General features: G+C 35.0%; 5 protein-coding genes across 6 annotated transcripts; 3 read left to right on the plus strand and 2 right to left on the minus strand.

Annotated features, from left to right (window-relative positions):
• The first annotated feature begins 488 nt into the window (after positions 1–488).
• Positions 489–2,923, plus strand: LOC104749118 (uncharacterized). 2 transcript variants are annotated; one of them, XM_010470694.3, is made up of 9 exons: positions 489–1,178; positions 1,278–1,331; positions 1,498–1,581; positions 1,678–1,803; positions 1,976–2,043; positions 2,131–2,200; positions 2,275–2,340; positions 2,428–2,505; positions 2,593–2,923. In XM_010470694.3, exons 1-9 carry the CDS (start codon positions 930–932, stop codon positions 2,632–2,634), a joined length of 837 nt encoding a protein of 278 aa, XP_010468996.1. In that variant the 5' UTR covers positions 489–929; the 3' UTR covers positions 2,635–2,923. The 2 variants fall into 2 exon arrangements, 1 of the variants encoding a protein (XP_010468996.1); XR_015584635.1 differs by having other exon boundaries at positions 797–1,178; positions 1,972–2,043.
• Positions 2,924–3,046: 123 nt separating this feature from the next.
• LOC104749120 (uncharacterized) lies at positions 3,047–3,776 on the plus strand. Its single transcript, XM_010470695.3, has one exon. The coding sequence runs from the start codon at positions 3,192–3,194 to the stop codon at positions 3,543–3,545; it is 354 nt and encodes a 117-aa protein (XP_010468997.1). The 5' UTR covers positions 3,047–3,191; the 3' UTR covers positions 3,546–3,776.
• A 3,130-nt stretch (positions 3,777–6,906) lies between these two features.
• LOC104749121 (B3 domain-containing transcription factor NGA2) lies at positions 6,907–8,491 on the minus strand. The gene has a single exon (XM_010470697.3). The coding sequence runs from the start codon at positions 7,941–7,943 to the stop codon at positions 7,038–7,040; it is 906 nt and encodes a 301-aa protein (XP_010468999.2). The 5' UTR covers positions 7,944–8,491; the 3' UTR covers positions 6,907–7,037.
• Positions 8,492–15,250: 6,759 nt separating this feature from the next.
• Positions 15,251–18,886, plus strand: LOC104749122 (serine/threonine-protein kinase ATG1a). The gene is made up of 13 exons (XM_010470699.3): positions 15,251–15,840; positions 15,953–16,070; positions 16,189–16,247; positions 16,340–16,404; positions 16,524–16,617; positions 16,724–16,804; positions 16,889–17,000; positions 17,095–17,149; positions 17,247–17,473; positions 17,561–17,877; positions 17,954–18,215; positions 18,300–18,370; positions 18,530–18,886. Exons 1-13 carry the CDS (start codon positions 15,610–15,612, stop codon positions 18,716–18,718), a joined length of 1,881 nt encoding a protein of 626 aa, XP_010469001.1. The 5' UTR covers positions 15,251–15,609; the 3' UTR covers positions 18,719–18,886.
• A 215-nt stretch (positions 18,887–19,101) lies between these two features.
• On the minus strand, positions 19,102–21,479 carry LOC104749123 (transcription factor bHLH67-like). Its single transcript, XM_010470700.3, has 4 exons — positions 20,889–21,479; positions 19,978–20,559; positions 19,538–19,894; positions 19,102–19,446 (listed from the first exon to the last, which is right to left on the minus strand). Exons 1-4 carry the CDS (start codon positions 20,919–20,921, stop codon positions 19,366–19,368), a joined length of 1,053 nt encoding a protein of 350 aa, XP_010469002.2. The 5' UTR covers positions 20,922–21,479; the 3' UTR covers positions 19,102–19,365.
• Positions 21,480–21,586: the final 107 nt, after the last annotated feature.

Genomic DNA, 21,586 nt, shown 5'->3' on the forward strand with positions numbered 1-21,586 from the left:
TTACATAAAGATTGAACTAAACTGATCGGTGTTGTTTATATTTATAAGAGTTACAACAATAATAGTAAAAGATTATAAAACTAATAATTTAGTTCAATTAAAAACATGTATATAGCATAGCTAGCTAGTAAATACAGTAGTATTTTACTATTGTACCCAAATGTCGCTATATAACATTATTATTATTTTCTGGCGCAGTAGTAGTAAATCTTTTAATAATATTAAAGAGAACATGTCAACAACTTAAGTGTGTATGACATATAGAACATGTTTAAATAATTGAAACCTGTCAGGTCACATCGAATTGATTGATTGTTTTAATTTCAAATGCGATTCTCGTGGACTTCAATATGTGGTTCACAAAGCTTTTTGTCTTTGTCCTCTTCTTCTTTTTTTTAAAATTTTAGTTTCTAGTTTAGTCATTAACAAAGTGTCAATCTAGTCATGTAGATCATTAACAAATTAAACCTGTGATCAAATGAAGAATCGAGCAATCAGTATTATTTAAATATTTGTGTTATGAACCTGTTAAATTATCTCCTATGATTTGGAAGATCGTTCCGGACCAACTGTGGACCACTTTTGTATACAAATAGAATTGGTCCGCAGCGGTCTGTAGTCCGCCCTAAAAATAGAGTGGTCCAGATTGCAGACGAATTTGGCCGTCCTGACCGCAGTTACCATTCAAACCTTTAGTTTGTTTCCAAAATACAAGGGTTATTTGATTAAAAATAACAGTTCACACTCCACCTGTGAAATGTTTTAAATACTAAGGGGTTCATATGCAAATTCTCCTAATTTAGTAAAATTATTTTTATCTTTTCAATATACACCATCGACCCGTTTCAACATCGTTTTGACCCGACCCGTTTGATTGGAGCAGACGCAGATAGATTTACGTTTTGGGTGTTGGGGGGGGGGAGCAGAAGATGGCGACCGGTTTAGCTCTGAATCGCTGTTCGATTTCGGTATGTAGAACGGCCGATACTTTACTTAACCGGCCAACGGTCTCCGTCGTCAGGAATTTGAAATTCAGCCGTCGGCTAATCGGGAACTGCTCGACGGTGGCAAATCCTTTTGTTGTTGTGGCGGATGACGACAAGTACGGTAACAAACAGGTCATCAGTCTCACTCCTCGCCTTTACGACTATGTCATCTCCAACGTACGTGAGCCTAAGGTGTGTGTAAAACTCTTATTTGGGTTTATCGTCTTCCGTTTCTCATATATGTAGAGAGCTTAAACTTGTTATCTGGTGTCTTGCTTGATTGTGTTTTAGATTTTGAGGCAACTCCGGGAAGAGACTTCCAAAATGCGAGGTAGTCAAATGCAGGTAACAATTTCACTGGATTAGGGTTCTTCTTCTGGATTCAGCTCTAGTTTATGCTATTTGTTAGAAATTTGTAAGTAGCTTCTAAAAAGAATGGACTATATATTGTTTTTGTTCTTGACACTACTGAGCTAATTTTGTAGTAAATTGCATTTGAGTTTGGCTGTAGGTGTCGCCTGATCAAGCACAATTGCTTGCAATGCTTGTACAGATTCTTGGAGCAGAAAGATGTATTGAAGTTGGAGTTTACACGGTGTTTTATCTTCTTCCTATGAGTTTCCTGAGCATTGTTACTTTGGCTTTGTGTCGTCCCTTGTGAGAATGTTGTTGAGCTTGTGGTTTTTGACAGGGGTATTCTTCATTGGCTGTGGCGTTAGTTCTACCAGAATCAGGGTGTCTTGTTGCCTGTGATAGAGATTCGAACTCTCTTGAAGTTGCTAAGAGGTACTACGACCTTGCTGGTGTCTCTCACAAGGTGAGGCCATTCAACTGTTGCGAAATTCAATGCTTTTGTATGGCACGAAACATTACTGTTTTCTACTTTTTCGTTTGCTGTTTTTAGTTACTGCTTGTATCTTATTACAACGTCAGCCCACAAGAACATTACGAACAACTGTATGATTCTTTTATTTGTTAACTCTAGTCAGGTTAATGTGAAACATGGTCTTGCAGCTGAATCATTGAAATCCATGATTCAGAACGGTGAAGGATCCAGGTATATACATTAAGCGTCTTTCATTGTAACATTGAGGGTGGCTCTATTTTAAACGATTGCCTAAGTTTTAGCTTTTATTGCTTGCAGCTATGACTTTGCATTTGTCGATGCTGATAAGAGGATGTATCAAGACTACTTCGAATTGCTTCTTCAACTTGTAAGATGATGAATAATACTAGTCTCTTTCCATAGTGGCCAAGTTAGCTTTAGCGGTTATCTCTGCTGGCGCAGGTCAGAGTTGGTGGAGTCATTGTGATGGATAATGTTCTTTGGCATGGACGAGTTGCGGATCCTATGGTATGCATCTTACACAAACACAACCATGCTCTAAAAGCTTCTCGAATAAGAAGAAATATCATAATTTACATATCCATAAATCAACAGGTGAATGATGCAAAGACCATCAGCATTAGGAATTTCAACAAGAAGTTAATGGATGATAAACGTATAAGCATCAGTATGGTTAGTGTTTTCTTGATTCTATCACTTTTTGCTCCCAAGTCCAAACACAACGAGCTCTTCAGTTTTTCACCTTTCTTTGCGCATTAGGTACCAATCGGGGATGGCATGACGATATGCCGCAAGAGATAATCATCAGGAAGAACCCACTTGAGTCACAGTAAACCTGATCCAAGAGAGAAGTTTTTAAACATGAAAGGATTGATGAAGCCGTGATACTGTATATTATTGTTCTTGTTGTATGTGTGGTTTAAAGTTTCAGGTTTTAATATGTAACTTCAGTAGCTGAATGTGTTCTTCTTATTCAGAAGTGTTTCTCCTTCGCTGTAATTTGATACTGTAATACTGTAACAGAAATTGGTGAACAAGAATCAATACAACCTCGAAATAAACGACATGATGTTTAATGGTTATAAAAAAACGGCGTGTAGTCTCTATAATATGCTTTACTCGGTGGGCGGACCAGCTGTACCACCAATTCAAAACAACACGGTTACGCAAACTCTCTTAAGAAAAATCCCCAAATCTCATGAAATTAGGGTTTCAATCATTCGAATCAGAACTTTCTACTCCTTTCACTACGAATCTCTAGGGTTCTTCTGGAGGATTAGATTTCTGGGTTTGAGAAACTCTCTCATCATCATCATCATCATCATCATCATCATCATCAATTCGATCGATTTCACGTGATGCCTTCGTTATCACTGAGCATTCCTTTCCTTTTCTTAGCTTTCTGCTTGATCGGTTTACAAGCCGCCGATGATCTCCCAGACAGATCCGGCGGCGGCGTGTGCCCCGGGGGTTCTGATCCGGGTGGATGCCCAATTAACTGTTTCCGGGCGGATCCGGTATGTGGAGCCGATGGAGTAACGTACTGGTGCGGTTGTCCTGACGCAGCTTGTCACGGCGCTCGTGTAGTCAAAACAGGAGCTTGTGACACAGGTAATGCTGGAAGTGCTTCTGTTCCAGGGCAAGCTTTGTTATTGATTCATATTGTTTGGCTTTTCTTGCTCGGGCTCTCTCTTCTCGTTGGTGTCTTCTGATCTTCTTGAGAGTTCATGGCGGAGTTAGGGAATGGAATTGATCTTATTTCTTTGTAACTTTTTAGTCATCACTTTACAGAGCATATGTGCCTTGAGATAGATGTCACACGTCCTGAGTTTTGTATGTGTAATGTTGAGTATTGTTTTGCTTTGTGTGCTATATATAAATATGTAATTGATTCTGTTTCAAATTCATTATATCAAGATATGATCAGACAGATGCTTAATACTTTCAACACCTATCAAAGTTCATTTTGGTTTCCTTTAGAGGATGAGTGTTTACTTTAGATATCTTCTTCGTTTGGTTTGTTTTCAAGTAGATACTTGATGGATCTGCAAATTGGTAGTAGTATTGGTTTGAGACCTTCTCCATGGAGGTTGAGCATATAAAGGTTTCAAGTTGTAGGCATGATTGTTCAACTTACCTTCTCTAACTCCAACAAGATGTTTCAGATTATCGGTTTTGATTGAAGGCTTTTCTTACAGTTGTTTTGAATAGTTGCTTAGCTCCCTTTCGCACTGGTAAATTGACTCCTAACCGAGTATGTAATCTAAAACATAGTAACTAATTATTGAATCAAAGTTTGTGGTTTTGGAAAGTCATTTGTCCCAATTGGTGTGTGGTTCACTGGTGTTTAACTTTATCCCACCCTCGATCAACGTCAATGCACCCGAGCTATTATAGTGAAATCTCATGATTTTACAACCTTCTGAACGTGGTATTACGAGAACTTTATCCGGACGATTGAGTTAGTAGTGTTATAGAAAATTTAAACCAAATTCCTGATCTTGGATATTCGAATTTCGAATTTTGGTTCTGATTACTGAGTTAGTAGCACTCGAGACAATGGAACGATTTACGGTTTCTTTTTAATATAAAAAGCAAAAGAAATCATTAATTTATGTCACTGTATGAATTTGGTAACACAAAAATGCCCAATAAGGAATACATTCCGTACTGTGCGTTGTACAAACAAGGTTAGTTTATAACATTAGTCGACAATAGCCATTATTCTAACTCTTATTGACCGTTAATTAACTTCCCGTTTAAACTAATCGGTGTTGAGGTGTTGTTTTAATTAGACAAGAGATCCTTAATCGAAATTGTATGTGACGCTCGACAAGCACTACGAAAGGACGATGCTCGAATGAGGTGGTGGAAGCCTGGAAGGGATGGCCGGCGAAGAACATATAGGCAGGGAGAAGTTGTCAACGATAAAATAAAAAAAAGTGTTGGTTCTAGCTAGGACTATATATAAGTTTGAACTCAATCAATTGAGAATCATTAGTTTAATACAACAAGACCGTGGCTTGATCAACGTCAAAATCACACCATGTCTAGATCATTAGCATGGCTAAACAAGAGTTAGTGTTGACGAACGGGTCTGATTAAAATGGCTTCTAAACGTCTAATGAGATAACTAGAGAGACTTGATGGCTAAATACATTATGTTAGGGATTTAGTTTTAAGGATTTAAATATTTTTACCGTTTTTTTCTCCAAATATTTATTTTTAGTGATTTTTTTGCCATGGAGACAAAAGATTGGATTTAAGGAAAATTTCATTGCCCATGTTTGCTCTCCAAAGTAGGATGCTAAAAAAACTAAGAATTTTGATAAATTTATCGCCAAGAAATGCCTTTTAAAATCGATTTGATTTCTCTTTTATTTATTGTTTTGTTTGTTTTGGGGGATACGTTGCTCATGATAAATCATTATCATTATTCGTAGCTCAGTCCTAATATCTCATATGCCCTTCACATATATAGGCAATTATACGATTACATTATGTAATCTTTAGGTACATAGCCCTCGCTGATTTCGATAGCCTTTTTTCACAGCTATGGTATGTATAGGCTGATGACTTTAGCTGACATGCTCCTGCTTTTTGCTTAGTTTAACGAACTACAAATGTTATAAATCTATAGATTTCTATCCGTTTTGCAAGTTAAGGCTCACAAAAACCAAACATGCATAAGACAAACAATGACACACAATAATAGCAATTCGTATACATACATACACATACATATATATATATATAATTAAAGAACAATTTTCTGATGATATATGGTGAAATAACGTCTTTGGCATACTTATAAGTTATAACTAAGATAACATGTTAAAACAAAGTGTTTATGTACCATACTATATCTGATCCTTGCATCGTATGTGTTCATGGTCACATATATAGGCTCACTTCTCAGTTTGCTGTTGAAATACCTAAATTTATTTCAACCCTTCAAAGAGGCTATAGTTTTTATTAATTGTCCTTATCATTCGTAAACTACCAAATTTTAATTTTATTGTGACATTCTAATATTACACTAAGGCTCAACAAATCTACTACACTACACCTATCAAAATATCTTTTTAACTCATCTTCAACTAGATATAGTGAAAGCCCTGTAGATATATAATGCACGATATATTAAGTATAATTTGTTGATGTTTGTGACTATATCTATGCACAAATAATGAAAAACAAGAACATGTATACACACATATACACTATATATAGGATATCATCAAATCAACTCGTCTATATAATCTATAACTATCATCACAATAATGTATAATATAATTAGTAGTTGAGTTAATTTCATCTTTAATTAAAACTCCTGTAATTACCAATGAAAAGCAGTTACAAGAATTAGTCATACGCATATAGTCATACCGAACAAGACCTAACATTAACAATCTCTGCCTGTATATATATGTGTGTGAATTGTGCAATGGTCCCAGACAAGAAACGAGTTTGTTAACTGAGAAAATAAATTTTAAATAAAATTCATTTACTTCTGCAAGCAACAGTTAATGCATCAGCAATCTCTGTGAAAACAGATCATACCTTTTCAATCTTACCTAGATGAAAAAAGCTCTTCTTTAAATTTTTTTTTTTTAAATCAGATATAAAAAATAAAAAAAATAGCCAATTTTGTCTCTGCCCATCTCCTGCAAGCTGCAAAATCTGTTTGACTAATTAAGCAGCAGCAACAGCTTCAGAAAATGAAAATGCAGCAGTAACAGTAACAAGACAGCAGCCATATACATATATATCAACCAAATAAAACTAAAGAAAGTAAAGAAAAATTGATAACCATTTAATGTAATTATATACACAATTCTACAATTACAATATATATATATATAGATATATATATATATACACATTTTCACTTTTTATAAGACAGCCCATATCTTCTGATTAGTTTCTGACTAGAGGGACATGGTTTTTTAAGTTTTACACTGATCCCTAGCTATCCAAAGTTCTGTTCTGTATAACACCGACCAACCAAAGCTAAATAAGAGACTGATCAAATCATAATCAAATAAAAAGACTAACTTTGTAAGAACCAAATTCGAATCTTGAACATGTAATTTCTTTGATAATACCATTAAAAAGACATTTCTTTGTGTCATATATATAATATATGTATAAATTATCATATATATATATATGTATTAAAGTAGTGATTAGTTTCATAATCATCATGTATCCAAATCAAAAGACAAAGAAGATTTCCCTTTCTTTGTAAAGAAGTGATGATCCTCAAGACTTGCAGCTTCCATTGCTACTAAAGACTCATCATCACTGCTCACTAACCTCAACTGGAGGAGAGAACCAGCACCCACCATAGACACGCTGCCACGTGGAATACTACCTCCAGAAGATGAGGACTCTTCCTCCGTACTATTCACACTTCCTCCACCGCCGCCTCCGCACTCCATGTCTACACCAAACAGCCTTAACCTCTTCTCTCCTCTCGAAGCCACTTGTGCTCGCCTTTGCATCATCACAGGCACAGATTCAATCACAGCCGTTGGATTAGTCCTCTCCATTGACCTCACATAGTAACCAATTCCTAGATCTCGTTGATGGAATCGATGATAGAGGTTGTGACTTTCGTAATTTGCCGGCATCTGAGGATGAGGGAAAGTGTAAAACCTAGGGAACATAGCTCCGGCGAACTGATGATGATGATGATGATGATCGGGAATCTTAGGTCGTCTCCTCCAATCGATGTAAAGCTTGTCTTTATTACCGGAGTCTCTCTGAAAAGAAACGATGTCTCCAGCGTCAAGCTTCTTGTCTTTGACGAAACGGCTCCAACCTTTAGTCATGACATAGCTTTGACTGCTGTTCCAATAAGAGTAACGAAACCTCCATGAGTTTCCGCTTCGATCTTCGAAGTTTAGAAGCAACCCTTTGTTGCTGTCGTTTGATGTGGAGTTGTCTAAAGGGAAGTATCTCTCCGCGTGTTGCTTCGGGATCACGAGTCGGTTTAGTTTACCAACGTCGCTTGGTGTTACTACTTTGTCGAACATGTGTTCTCTCTCCATCGATGAAGAAGCTTCTTCATTAATAGGTTTCTCTTCTTCTTGATTCATCATCATCTTCTTGTTCTTGCGGAATCGATCGATCTTGGATCTTTTCAAGATTTCCACTTCTTCACCATACCATTAATTCGAAAGAAGTCCAATCTTTTGGTAGACAAGAAAGAAGGAGAAAGAGATAAAACCCTAAAATTTCAGAATCGAGAAAAAAAGGAGGAGAATTGAGTATGGTGGTGGATGAGATTGACCTAATTATACAAAAATGGCAAGTGGGTTTCTTTTTTGGTTTTGCCTAACATCACTGAATATCACGATTCTCTCTGATCTCTCTCTTGTTTTAAAGCTTTCTCTCTCTCTCTCTCTACTGTTTATGGAGCAAGAAGCACTTCAATTCCAAGAAAGGAAAAGAAAAGTTAGGAACAATCTCTCAAGAACAAGGAAGGAGAAGAGAGAGAGAAAGAGAGAGAGAGCTCATGTAAATATAAGATTGATAGAGATATGGGTCGAGAGAAGAGAGAGAGGGAGGGAGGTGAGAAGGAAGGGGGGGGGACCCATGAACAATCTGGTTCTGTTCATGTGAGCTTCTTCTTGCCTTTTTCTACCATCCTCGTTTCAATTTTTCTCCATATGGACATATTCATTTACATTTATTTGGCCTTTTTATTTTTTTTCGTATTATGTTTTGATTTACAAACAAATATCTCTATTCGTATTTTACCATTCTCAAAATGTAAGAGAAATTTTTTTTATGACTACCCAACCAGTTCCATTAGTCATAGTCATATATCTATATATATGCAGTGAAAAATGAAAATATATAGAGGAACACAAATTATGTGTACCATCGATCTTTTTGGCTCTAACTACTATCTATATATAATTAGTAGCCTAAATAATATTTGAACTGAGAAAATGACCGAAATGGCAATACTCACAAGATCAGATTTAATAATATATGATATATAGTAATAATGTGTCATAAAATTTGTACATGAGAAAGATGTTACAGTTGTTTGGGTTGACAATTAACAGAAGACTATTGGATTTTTATGAACTGTTAATAATAAATGCTAATTATTGAGATCTGTGGTAAGGCTTTTTTTTTTTTTTTTTTTGGGATGGGTTGCCTCAGTCTGCTTTTACAAAGGACAAGATGACATGTCGTTTTATAGTTTTGGTATTTACTGTTGACTTTTTATTTGTTTACCCTCACTCTTAAAAAAAAAAAATCAAATATTCACAGTCACATCTATTTTAACTGCAAACAAATAAGTGAAAAAAAAACTCGTTTGTAAACCAGTAGGGTAGGATCTAGTGGTTTGTTAGAGCGAACAGAGGATGTGCCACATGAATCCAAGTCAGGAATCGAATTCATATTTACAAAAAAAACTGTTTAATTTTAGGTTAATTGCAGATACCTAGAATGGTAAAAAAATCATGTATACATGTGTATAGTAAGTAGTTGACAAAAAAATGTACGTTCGTTCTTATAACTGTATATGCATTATACTATGTGATGATATACAATGGCTCTCAAGTTTGAACCTAACAAGTTTACTATAAGAGAAAAGTTAGGACCTGACGACTTAAACTCATACCCATCTCTTTTGGGAACCATGATTACAATTACGGACCTAGCTAGATTCCGTTTTTTTTTTTTTAAAAAAAAAAATTTCTTTCTATATATTTGTTGTGCCTAATAGATAAGGTCTAAGTATTAAGGAGAATTGTCTTCTGTCTCCTCGAACTTTTTAAACTAGATGAAAGCGATTCATCACCATTCGCGATTGTGAAATGGTGGGCTAATTTCTTCTTTTCTTTTTTTGTCCCCAATTACTATGAATTTCTCATGCTTTCAGTTTCACTTGCAATTTCGTTGTTGTTAATTATAGTATTATTGCCTTACTTTTATGAAATGTTTGAGTTTATATTACCATGAAGCTGAAAATTGAAGAAATATTATTTACATAAAGAAAAAAAACAAGCATACAAAAGGAATACACATTTTGCATGAGATAGAAATTTATTATTACGAAGCTGCAATCTCAGAGAAGGATTTACACGTTAACATAAATCATGCTTTAATCTTTATTTATCATATCACGTGAAATATAAAAAATTACAGTGTAGTTCTCGTGGCCCGACCAGAGTATCTAGAGTTATAGGGATGAAAAATTATACAGTATAGTTCTTTTGTTATAATATTTTTCAAAACCAAACGAAAACCGATACAAATTTAGTTTTGTGTACAGCTCATTATTTAGACCGACATCACGTAACCATTACTACATAATACAGATATTGTTCTAGAACAAGACACGTGGTATACACTAACGACTTCAAATAAAAACTGTAAACTTGTTAAAGTTTCACGTAAATTCATGTTAAATCTTATCGTTATTTACGTACATGGTGAGTGGTCCTGAGAGAGACAAAGCATCATTCATGTCTCTATGGCTAATTTCGGCTTAATTAAGGGAGAACAATCAATTTAAGTAAGTCTAAATTAAGGCTTGATTTAAACAAAGGTTAAATGTTTTCTTTTTTAAAATATTGAAGAGTAGGTGAAATTCATGAAAGAACATTGATCAGTGTGGTCCAAACTCTCATCTCACACAGTCACACATTACATAATTGAGTGGTCACAAAACTTTCAGGCGATAACCTGTTCTTTTTTTGGTTTTATGGTTCTTCATTAGAGACTTAAAGTATATATCACCAATATATACATATTAATTTATAATTTATATACTAGTTTGATAGGTATATATACTAGTTTGGAATTACATGATACATTAACTCCCCAAAATTAGATTTTATTATTTCACAACAATTGAGCCGTCCATCCAAATATTACTACTCTATCTGGCTGGCGAGTGGGATTTTTTTTAGTGTTTATCTGCAAATTAATAATGACGAATAAAACAAAATTATTTCTAAATTCTGAAAACGGTGAAAAATATATATATGAATGTTAGAATTTAGGAAGAGGACGTCGTAGCGTCGCCCTTTTCAAAGCATATACCCTTGTAGCCACGGGACCTATCTATATTGTATATTTTTATTATTATTCTATAAATCATCCTTTTCATTCTAGTTTTGAATTTGAAATTGCACCCTCAGAAGCAAAAACACTTTAATTTGCCATATAGATAGATACACTATGATGCGGGCTTATCATTTATGGTGAAGACGATAACATATTGATAAACAATATATATCATAATGCAAAGTAGGAATTAGACTTAGAGAATCCGCTTTAGTCTTTTTTTTTTTCACTTCAGCTATTCACTTGTTGTTCAATACATTCGTTTCGTATGAGAAAACAATTAACGAAGTAGATACGATGCTATGCTTTAGAAGGAGAGTTATTTCACTTACTTGTTAAAAAAATTTAAAAAACGATGTGATACTCAACCCAAAAACTATTGTACAACTCAGAAATATCTGAAATCGTGCGGTTTAATTAGAAAACTAAAAAGAAAAGAAGATGGAGATTGGAGAGTGTTGAACAAAAAAAGAAAAAGATGGATAGTAATGGTGGAGGTATGAGTATGTGTGGAGATATGTGAGCTAGGGGTATTAAAAGAAGAGTTTAGGGGTAAGGACCACTACTTAACAATAGAGTAAACCCAATTAGCTTTGCATTGCACTTGACTCTTTTTTAATGTCTACTTGCTCTTTTTATATATTACCTTCTTCCACCTACACCATTACTACTAACTAACCCTATTTATTTTTATCCCACTAGAGTTTCTCCCTCATTTCAAAATTTCTATTATAAGAAAAGAAGTCTTTTATTGATCTTGTATAGTGTCTACATGTTTGTAAATCGAAGGAAGATAAGAAAGAACTAGCTAATAAATTAGGATTCGTACAAAGAAAGGAATATACAAATTTCGAAGATACTGATTTCTAACTTTCTCTATACGTATAACGTATACTATCATCGGTGATTACAATTTATTTTTGAACGATTGAATTGTGCATGTGGGGGCCGGATTTATCATAGTTCCATACATTATGTTGAAGGTAAATGAATTAGGGTTTCTCATTTTATTTTATTTTAAGTAATCAAATGTAGCTAGCTAGTGTTGGATATTTTGGACCGAAGCGACATGTAATGTACATCCGTGTTAATCAAATCTAGTATCATATGTTATATACTACCGCGACCATATTATGGGAGAGGAACGCAAAAGCAAAATAACAAAATCTTTTGATTGTATATGGATACGATAAGTCGGGATCAAAGAGGGTAGTGGTGAAATAAAATATAAAAAAGGCGGACCATTTTTATTTAATAGTAATAATAATAAATGGATGGTGCGATAATGGCGACAACATTTTCCAACTGTCATTTGCCCCCCCCCCCCCCCCCCCCCCCCCCCCAGGGTCTAGGACTCTCTTTCACATATCCCCGGCCAACCCTTTCGTCTATTTATTAAGTTAAATAGATAACTTAAATTAATTAATTTTAAACATTACTTTTATATATATATATAGCATGGGTCTCTTGGAAAATTTGTATATCGATTATAAAATCTTACCTTTGGTATCTAATTCCGAATTGCTTTTATTCTGATAGCAAAGGCTTTATACGTTTTGAACAATTATTATATCATTTCAGTGATGACCGTCAAGAATATTGTATATCTGAGAACACATCGACTAACCTAGTTAATTTTTTATATGTAGGAATCTTATATATTGAAAAGAACATATATAACCCAACGAATATATAAGACTATTATAGTTTTCTTTTATAATCAGCTAATTCCAATTGGGATATACAGTTAGAATGATCTATTAGACCCAACCAGATATTTAAGTAGTGAAACTATTCGTTTCGATATGAACAAGTGCAAACTCTATTATTAGATGGAAATAAAACCTTTAGTTATACCAATTTGAGACAGGTATTTAACAATAACAAAAAGAACAATTTTTTCATCTCTCAAACTTATCTACAAAATATCCAAAAATGACCAAGGTAAGTCTCAGTGCTACGTTGAAATTATAGACCGTCTAACTCAACATCATTAAACTCTTATTTAACACTGTTGAAATAGAGGTTGAAATTAACAACGTTTTATATAGTTTAGGTAGACAATTTGAATTTTAATACAGTCTAAATTGTTATTTGCAGGATGTTAAAGTTTAAGTATAAACAAGCGTTAGGCAAATAGTTAGGGTTGATTTTAGCTGTTTTCCGAATAAAATATAAGAAAGAAAAAAAAATAAAGATGGGATTAGAAATATATATATATATATACGTAGATGCAAAATATATGAAGGTGGGGTAAGGTTTGTATGAAAAATTGGATATTTATTATTATTTTTGGTTATATATGTATATCAAATTATTTTTAGCATTATATAAAAACATATACATATAACACGTGTTATGATCTTCACATCTACTGTTAAGAGTCTTACATATATACATACACTCCCTTTTGATATACTTACTCTGCAATAACTGCTAAAGTCAGCTGCTCATAATCCCCCAGCATCTAGCTAGCTATTTATACACATAACACATTCATGAATTATTGACTGCTTCCATAGTTAACCCCACTTACATGCACATGTCATATAACATAAGGGATGCCAATATGTAGCGTAGAGTTGGATCGGGACAAAATTCGCATTATTTTTAAGAAATTATTACTTCAGTTAAGCCTTCTACAACGCCTTTGTTTGTTTGCTAAAACCAAGTCATTATTGCAGTTTACCATGTTATTGATCGTAAATAAAACACATTTTGTTTGAAAATTGTCATTTGAATTAAGAAGTGACGTAACATACATACATTGATTGTCAACATTGGCTTCAAGTTGGAGATTCATGAATCTACTAAACACAGCTAGCTCAGATCACTTGTCACTCGCAAATTCACTACTACAAAATTCATTTGATCATGCATGGATTGTAATCTTTTTGGATATTAGTTAATAAAAAAGTTTTGATATGAAAGATTAGGGTACATATGAAAGATTGTAACGAAGAGGAAGGTGAAGGTGGTCCAACCAAATAAAGACGATAGATAAAGGATCAAAGAGAGACTCTATTGTCCCCCTTCTCAAATCTGATATATCTTTGTTTCTCAAAGTTTAGTCGCTTTCCCTTCTTCCACCAACACAACACTGCAAATTTTATATCTTTATTAGCCTTTCCATTCACTTAATTATTATTTTTCCTCTTAAGCGTAATTAGGATCCTAATGACGAGGATCTCTTACACCCCACATTTTGGTACATTCAGCTTAAAAAAAAAAAAAGAGATTGTTTCACTGGCCCAATTAATATGGGTGAACATAAAGCCCATTAGATTGTTACGTAAATAAATGTCTCCGTTTGGAAGCGATGTTTTAGTCTCGCTCTCTTCTTCTACGGCGGGTTGAATATATTATAACTCTACCCTGGTTTCCAAACAGTATTGGGCCTAATGGGCTTTTCTTATGGTTGCGTACCCAGTAGGCAGTAGCACACGTTAACGTGATAATTATTATTTTAATGACAAATTAGAGCTGGTCCCATTGACACAGATTATTATATCACCGTAGCGATAACTTTATTCATTTACATAATTCCTATAGCATATCCTTAAAATTATAAATATTCATATTATTTATACGTCCCTCAAGATCATCAACAAATCTTAGTTATATCTACGTTTTATTTTGACATTTAAACAACGTTTATGTGTAAGAAACATGTCGACTATATATCAATCCGATGGCTTCAATGGTGACAACATGATGGTTGGTGTACATAGATGTCGACTCTATATTGTAAGTTTGTAACTACATCTTTTGACAATACTGGTCTAACCCGTTTCAAAGCTTCCTTCTCTCTTCTTTTCAAAGGTGTGCTTATATCTACACTATTGTAAAAATATAAAATTTAATTATTTTCGAGTTTGATGACACATTCAACGACTAAATTATAAATTAGACGCCCATAGAATCTAGAAATATACTGGAACAAATTTTTGAAATGTTCTAAAGAGATATTCATAGAATCTATCAAACTAACAAAAATTAGTCAAAAAAAAAAAAAAAAAATAAAAGAAAGAAGAAGAAAAGAAACATATCTTGAGATATATATTGTTGAATGTTGTAATGTAAGTAACTAACTTATAGATTATTTATATAACCTTTTTAAAGAAAAGTTACAGTTTTGCTAGATTTCATAATTCTAAAATTTTAACAATTTTTATAAGGTAAGAATTAAAAAATATGAATATATTAAAAAAAGGGGTAATATTCTGAGATATTTCCTACGTATTTTTTTTTTTCTTTGTGGAATTTTGGAATTCAAGACGTCAATTTCAAAAGGTTTCTTCTGGACTACAAGTAAGAAACTCTTTGCTCATAAGCTAAAAACCAAATCTCAATCTCCTCTATACAGACATATACACACACAAACACATTAACAAAACCAAAAAAAAAAAAAATAAAAAAAATAAAAAAAATAAAGTTGATTGCTTTACTGTATATGTAATATAAAAAAAATCTCACATCGTCTCTCTCTCTCTCTCTCTCGTTAAACAAAAACAGTTCCGCTGTTCTTTAATCCGGAAAAGAAAAAAAAAAGTTTCGATTTTTCTCTGTTTTTTTCTCTGGCGACTGACTGTTTGGTTCAGGGAGGTTTAGTAGTAATAGAAACAATGGAGGTTGATTCAAGTAAGGATCCGGAAGTCTAACGGGTCAAAACCTGGGATGGAGTCGGCGCGACTTGTGGGTGACTACGAACTTGGCCCGAGAATTGGGTCAGGTTCGTTCGCTGTGGTGTGGTTAGCGAAGCATCGATCGTCTGGTTTAGAAGTCGCCGTCAAAGAGATTGATAAGAAACTTCTTAGCCCTAAAGTTAGAGATAACCTTCTTAAAGAGATTTCGATCCTTAGCACCATCGATCATCCTAATATCATCCGTTTCTACGAAGCTATCGAGGTTTTGATCCTTCTTCTTCTTGATCTAGACTCTTGTGTTAAGACTGAATCATCATCTGGGGATAATAATTGCGAGATTGTTTGTAATTTTGGGAATTTTTATTATTGTTTAGACTGGAGATAGGATCTTTCTTGTGTTGGAGTATTGTAGTGGAGGTGATCTTGCTGGTTACATCAATCGCCATGGGAAAGTACCAGAAGCTGTTGCTAAACATTTTATGAGGCAATTGGGTAAAAAACAAACAAACAATCAAAGTTATCTGCTTTTTTTTTTTCATGTTGGTGTAATTTGGAACCTTTTTGTTTGTTGATGTTTGAATCTCTGTTTCTTGTGTTGTGTATTATATAGCTTTAGGGTTACAAGTACTTCAAGACAAGCATTTTATTCACCGTGATTTAAAGCCTCAGGTAAACTTTTAAACTCTCTTATATTGTAGTTTGATGATTGCATTTGTAAAAAAACAGAGTAATTTATATCATTGTGTTCTGTTCTTCTTCAGAATTTACTTTTATCTTCCAAGGAAGTAACTCCACTGCTTAAAATAGGAGATTTTGGTTTTGCAAGGTAAGATTTAGATCTCATATCTCAAAAAAAAATATAAGGTTTGCTTTTCATGGAAAAAGGTGTTAGTTTGGTGATATATCATCCACCATTTTGGTATGTTATTTTTTTGATTTTGGTAGGTCTCTAACACCAGAGAGCATGGCTGAGACATTTTGTGGTTCTCCATTGTATATGGCTCCAGAAATTATCCGGAACCAAAAGTATGATGCTAAGGTAAGGAAAGTGAAGGAACTTCCACAATTCTTGAGAAAAGGTTTTATTACCTTTAATTTTTTTTTTTGTTTCTTCTCATTATTTTCTTGTGTCATGGATGTTTCAGGCTGATCTATGGAGTGCCGGTGCAATTTTGTTTCAACTTGTTACTGGGAAACCACCTTTTGATGGAAATAATCACATCCAGGTTTGTTAGCCTAAATCGATTGAATTGTCTCGTAATGTGAACTTATACTGACCTCCAGTATGCTTTGGTGTCTGATCTCTACAGCTTTTTCATAATATTGTGAGAGACACTGAGTTGAAATTTCCTAAAGATGCTTTAAATGAGATTCATCCAGATTGTGTTGATCTGTGCAGAAGCCTTCTCCGCCGAAACCCAAGTATGGTTATAGGATTCTCTTTTTGTCTGTTTTTTTGTATCAATCAAGTCACAACTCAAAATTTTCATTGAAAAATCTGGTCTTTTGACTGCAGTTGAACGCTTGACATTCCGAGAGTTCTTTACTCACATGTTCCTTCGAGAGCCAAGGTAATGTCTGGAAATTTTGACCAAACCACTCGCAACCTTCATTTATCAAAAAGCTTTAAACTTTCTCTGCTTAATCTTTCATACCAAATGTTGTTAGACAAGTGCCGGATGTTGAGCGTTCTGATACTACTACCTCTACGGGGAAATCATCTTTGCCCTCCGCACAACCGATTAGTACAAACCGTTTCAAATCAAGTGCAGAGAATGCATACAGACATGGGAGTTCCTCTAGTGCCTCAAATTCTCAAATTTTAATGCCACATCTCTCTTTTGAGAAGACTAGAAAAGACACTGAAGGACAAAGCTCATCAAACCAATTTGGAGGTTTGTTATTCGCATGTTGTGTCTGATCTTTGTTGCTTTCTATAAGTTCATATCACTCATAAACTCTTGCTTTCGTCTTTCGTGCAGTTGTAGACTCACTTGAGCTCATAGAGAGAGAGTATGTTCTTGTAAACCGTCCTTCTGCCTCTCTGGAAGGTTCATCAGATTGTTTTGACACATCTTTGCAAGATTCCGGGTTACCTAATTTCTTACCCAGGAATGAAAAAGTTTCATCGAGTTCACTTGAAGCACAGAGACCATTATCGGATGTGTCTGTTCCACGACCAGCAAGCGGATCATATCTGTTAACAGAAGTTCAACGCTTAACAATTGTCCATCCTCCAACTAAGCTCCAAGTTTTGCATCAGTATGCACAAGTGCTTACAGAATTAGCTCGCGAGATGGTAACTAGAACTTCTTAATTCTCGTGTCTTAAATGATTTAACATTATTAGAGCTTCTATAACACCGTTGCATACAGGGCAACACAGGACAGGTAAAGGAATCTTTTGCTGTTACTCTCGTCGTTTTAGCTGTCTGGAGAAAAGCCATAGAGATATGCGATTCTTGGATGTTATCCGTTGGAGGAGAGAATAGAATGAACCCTGATCCAACCACAGCTCCTGAGACTTCAATTCCAGATTTAAATTCACCTGCACCAGCTAAAACTTGGGTGACACAAGAGTTTGTTACAGCGTTTAACCAAGCCGAGAATACATCAACTCAACTAAACGAAACAAGTGGTTAGTACCTAACCATTAACCAAGCGATTCTCTGTTATGCTGTTTTTGCAATTACTTGAAGGCATCTCCTTCGCTTCATTGCAGCTGCCACTCATATGCCTGACGCCATGGAAACAATATACGAGAGGGCGCTAGCATACGGCAAGAGTGGTGGGGTAAGTATTAAAGATGAACATTTAGTTCTGAAGTCCAAAACTTTTGTGAAAAATTTCTCCTTTTTGACTTTAAAAACCATTGTGTTCTAAAGTGTGAAACTTTTGTGAAAAGTCTGAACTGATACTTGGTGTGTTGATTCATTTTGGTTTGTATTTCAGGCTGAAGAGTATTTGAGTAACAAAGAAAGTGCAGCAACATTATACAAGAAAGCAATTCTTCTACTCTCCTTTATAATCGAGGAAGCAGTGACCCTATCTCTAAACCCTCCTTTCTCATTAACCCCTGACGACAAGAAGAGGATTCTCTACTACATCTCTAACTTGCAGCATCGTCGGTCGCATCTTTAGCGAAAATCGGCCGCGGGCATTTGTACATAACAAAAACTTTTTGTGGCTCTGGCTTGAGTCAACAAGTCTTATAACAATTTGGGTTCCCTTGTTTTCCCTTGAAAATTTCAAAACGGTTACTACTCTATATTTGATGATGCTGTGACCAAAAAGTATTTGCCTCCTCCATTGCATAGTGCCAAGTATCAATAATACAGCTTAAAATACCCAAAAAACAAAAATGCAAACTTGTTGGTGCCAAGACTAGAGTGCCATTTCTGTTCCTACTTGGATGAGTTCGTTTAAGCATTCTAGGCTCATAAGGCTATATAGAGAGACTATATAGGTCACTATTAATTATTGACAATAATCGTGTCAAGTCAACCCTTAAAATAGAGACAAAAGTCAAAACCATAACTGATGAAATTATCATAAAAGGACACATAATAAGGTCAAACAATAACTGATCCGCCCCAATCTCACAAAATCATGATTTGAAGAACAGTCCAAGTAATATGCGGCCAACACAGAATTTAATTCCGTCAGTCAGAAAACGAAAGAACGAAAAAAAAACCCTAACTTTTTATTCTTTTTTAAATGATAAAAAAAAAGATACTACAATTTTGTTAGCTGTTTTATTTTATTTTTTTGGATTTTTATGTGTTTAATCAAATCGTCGGAATATCGAATATCTGATGCACCGCCGCCGTAATCTTATCGGCCGATTCTAACTCGCAGTCATCCTCCATCTGTTCCAAAAAACAAAAAGATTGAATTTTTCTTATCAAAGATGGGATTTTTCAATTTGGGTTAATCAAAGTAAATAAAAGAAATGGTTACCTTGAGTTGGAAGGAATAAGAAACAGAGGAGTGAGATGAAGATGTGATATTGAGATGAAGAACAGTGAGTCTAAGCTTTTCTAGTGAAACGATTCCTTCGAGAAGTTGTCCTTGTTTCTTCAGACATTCAACTTTTAGGCTGACGTGGTTTTGTATCACTGTAGCTTCGATTTTGGGGATGCAACTTTGATCTTCCCGAGTCGTCCACAACTCGTTCGACGAAATGCCTGAGAGATGATTACTCGCGTTTCCCTCACTGCTTTGTTGCCTTCTCTTTTGCGTTTCAAGAGATTGTATGATTTGCTCGAGGACCTTCACGTAGTTTATAGCTCCTCCTACTATAGACGCTTGGTCTCCCTGCAAGTACACATTTTTTGATTAGGTTTTTGACGAATAAAGGTTGAAACTTTTTTTAGGTTTTTTTTTTTTTGATTATTTACTCGTTGGATGTAGGAAGGTGGGAGAAGGGCACGGAGGGAGCTGATATGTTCGTTCATTTGACGCCGTCGGTTTCGTTCAACAGCAATGTGGTTTACTCTTTGATGCTCAATCTCTTCAATGTTTTTACTTGGTTTGGTCTTCCTCCTCCTTCTCTTTTCTCGAGCCATTTCTTGTGGGAGCAAGTTGTTGGTTTTGCGCTTTCGTCTTGAATTTGCAGTGAGTGGTGGGGATGATGTAGAAGAAGGGAGTGTCATGTTTGCTTGGCTTAAGAAAATTTCTTGGCTTGACAAAGCTTGATTTGTTCCTTCCATGGATGATGCTGAAATCGGGAAGCGAACGGGTGAATGAAACTCCGGATAGCGTTCGAGTTCCCAAGGCTCTTTGACGGTTTGAAGAGACAATAGCGTTAGAAAGTTTGGCTCTTTGATTGTAAAAAACGATGAGGGGTCTTCACTTTGCAGCATCTGTAGGAATGGAACTGTATCTTGTAAGCTTTCTTCCTCTTCTTTAATGGCAAAGCTTTGAACCTCGGCAAATCCTTGAACTTCTAGGCTTTTCACATCCGCTTTCCGATTCGAAAACTGCAAGAAACACAGGGGAATGAGGCGCATATGAATGAAAAAAGAAGTGTAATTTAGCTCTACTGCGGGTTTGTTTGAGACTTGGTGTGGGTTAGGACAGTGATAAACAAAAGTAGAAGGGAAAATGGAATGTTTTCAAAGAGAGGTGAAACAAAAATGATTGCAGAATTGTTAACAAACAACAAAAAGCATTAAATGCAGTATCTGGGCTAAGTTGGAATGAGTAAATGCAAGTCCATGTCTCTGAGTGTAGAAAAAATGATTCAAGGGAAGAGAGAAATTGAAGAAAGAGAGTAAAAATCTTTCTAAATTGAGCAAAAGATACATACACAGGGGTTGATGTGTCCTTGAAACCTCTCCATTTTGAGAGCGCTTGTTTGTTATGTAATGTAATGAACGCAGGACGAGTGAGTGATAATAAATGCTGAGAATCACCAAAGAGGCAGAAGAGGAAACTCAGGTACTATCTTCTGATTTTGAGCTTTTCTGGAATTGTAACTGTTAGCTTTATATAGAACAGTGAGTCCTTTAGTAAGCTATTGAATAGAGTGGAAACAGAGGAGCTGTAAAAAAAACAGAGAGGTAAGAAAATAGATGTATTTGGGGTACTGTAAGAGTTGGTGAGGCTGAGCAGAGCAAAGAAGAGATTATTGGTGGAGGCAGTTTTGTCTTGAAGTGAAGACAGACTTTGTGGGGACAATTCTAAATTACACAGAAGAAGAAGGTAAAAAGAGACATGTCATGGGTAAGAGAACTTCCTTTGGGTTTGTGTCATCTTTCTCATGATGTCTCAATCATTCTTTCTTCACTATTCCCATAGCATATCATAGATTACAGCACCACACACCATTCCTTTTTCTTCGAGGCTCAAAAAGCTAAACTTTATACGGAAACTATGCTGCATGCATCCATCATGTTCTAATGATTTACACCAATTAAGAGCGTTTTAATAGATGTAAGGTTTCTAAAGTCTGATAGTTTTGTCTTTTACTTTGCAACCGATACATATCTTATAGCTTGATTCAAA

Source organism: Camelina sativa, chromosome 16 (assembly GCF_030686135.1).
Source record: "Camelina sativa cultivar CO46 ecotype springtype chromosome 16, ASM3068613v1".
Lineage (NCBI taxonomy): Eukaryota > Viridiplantae > Streptophyta > Magnoliopsida > Brassicales > Brassicaceae > Camelina > Camelina sativa.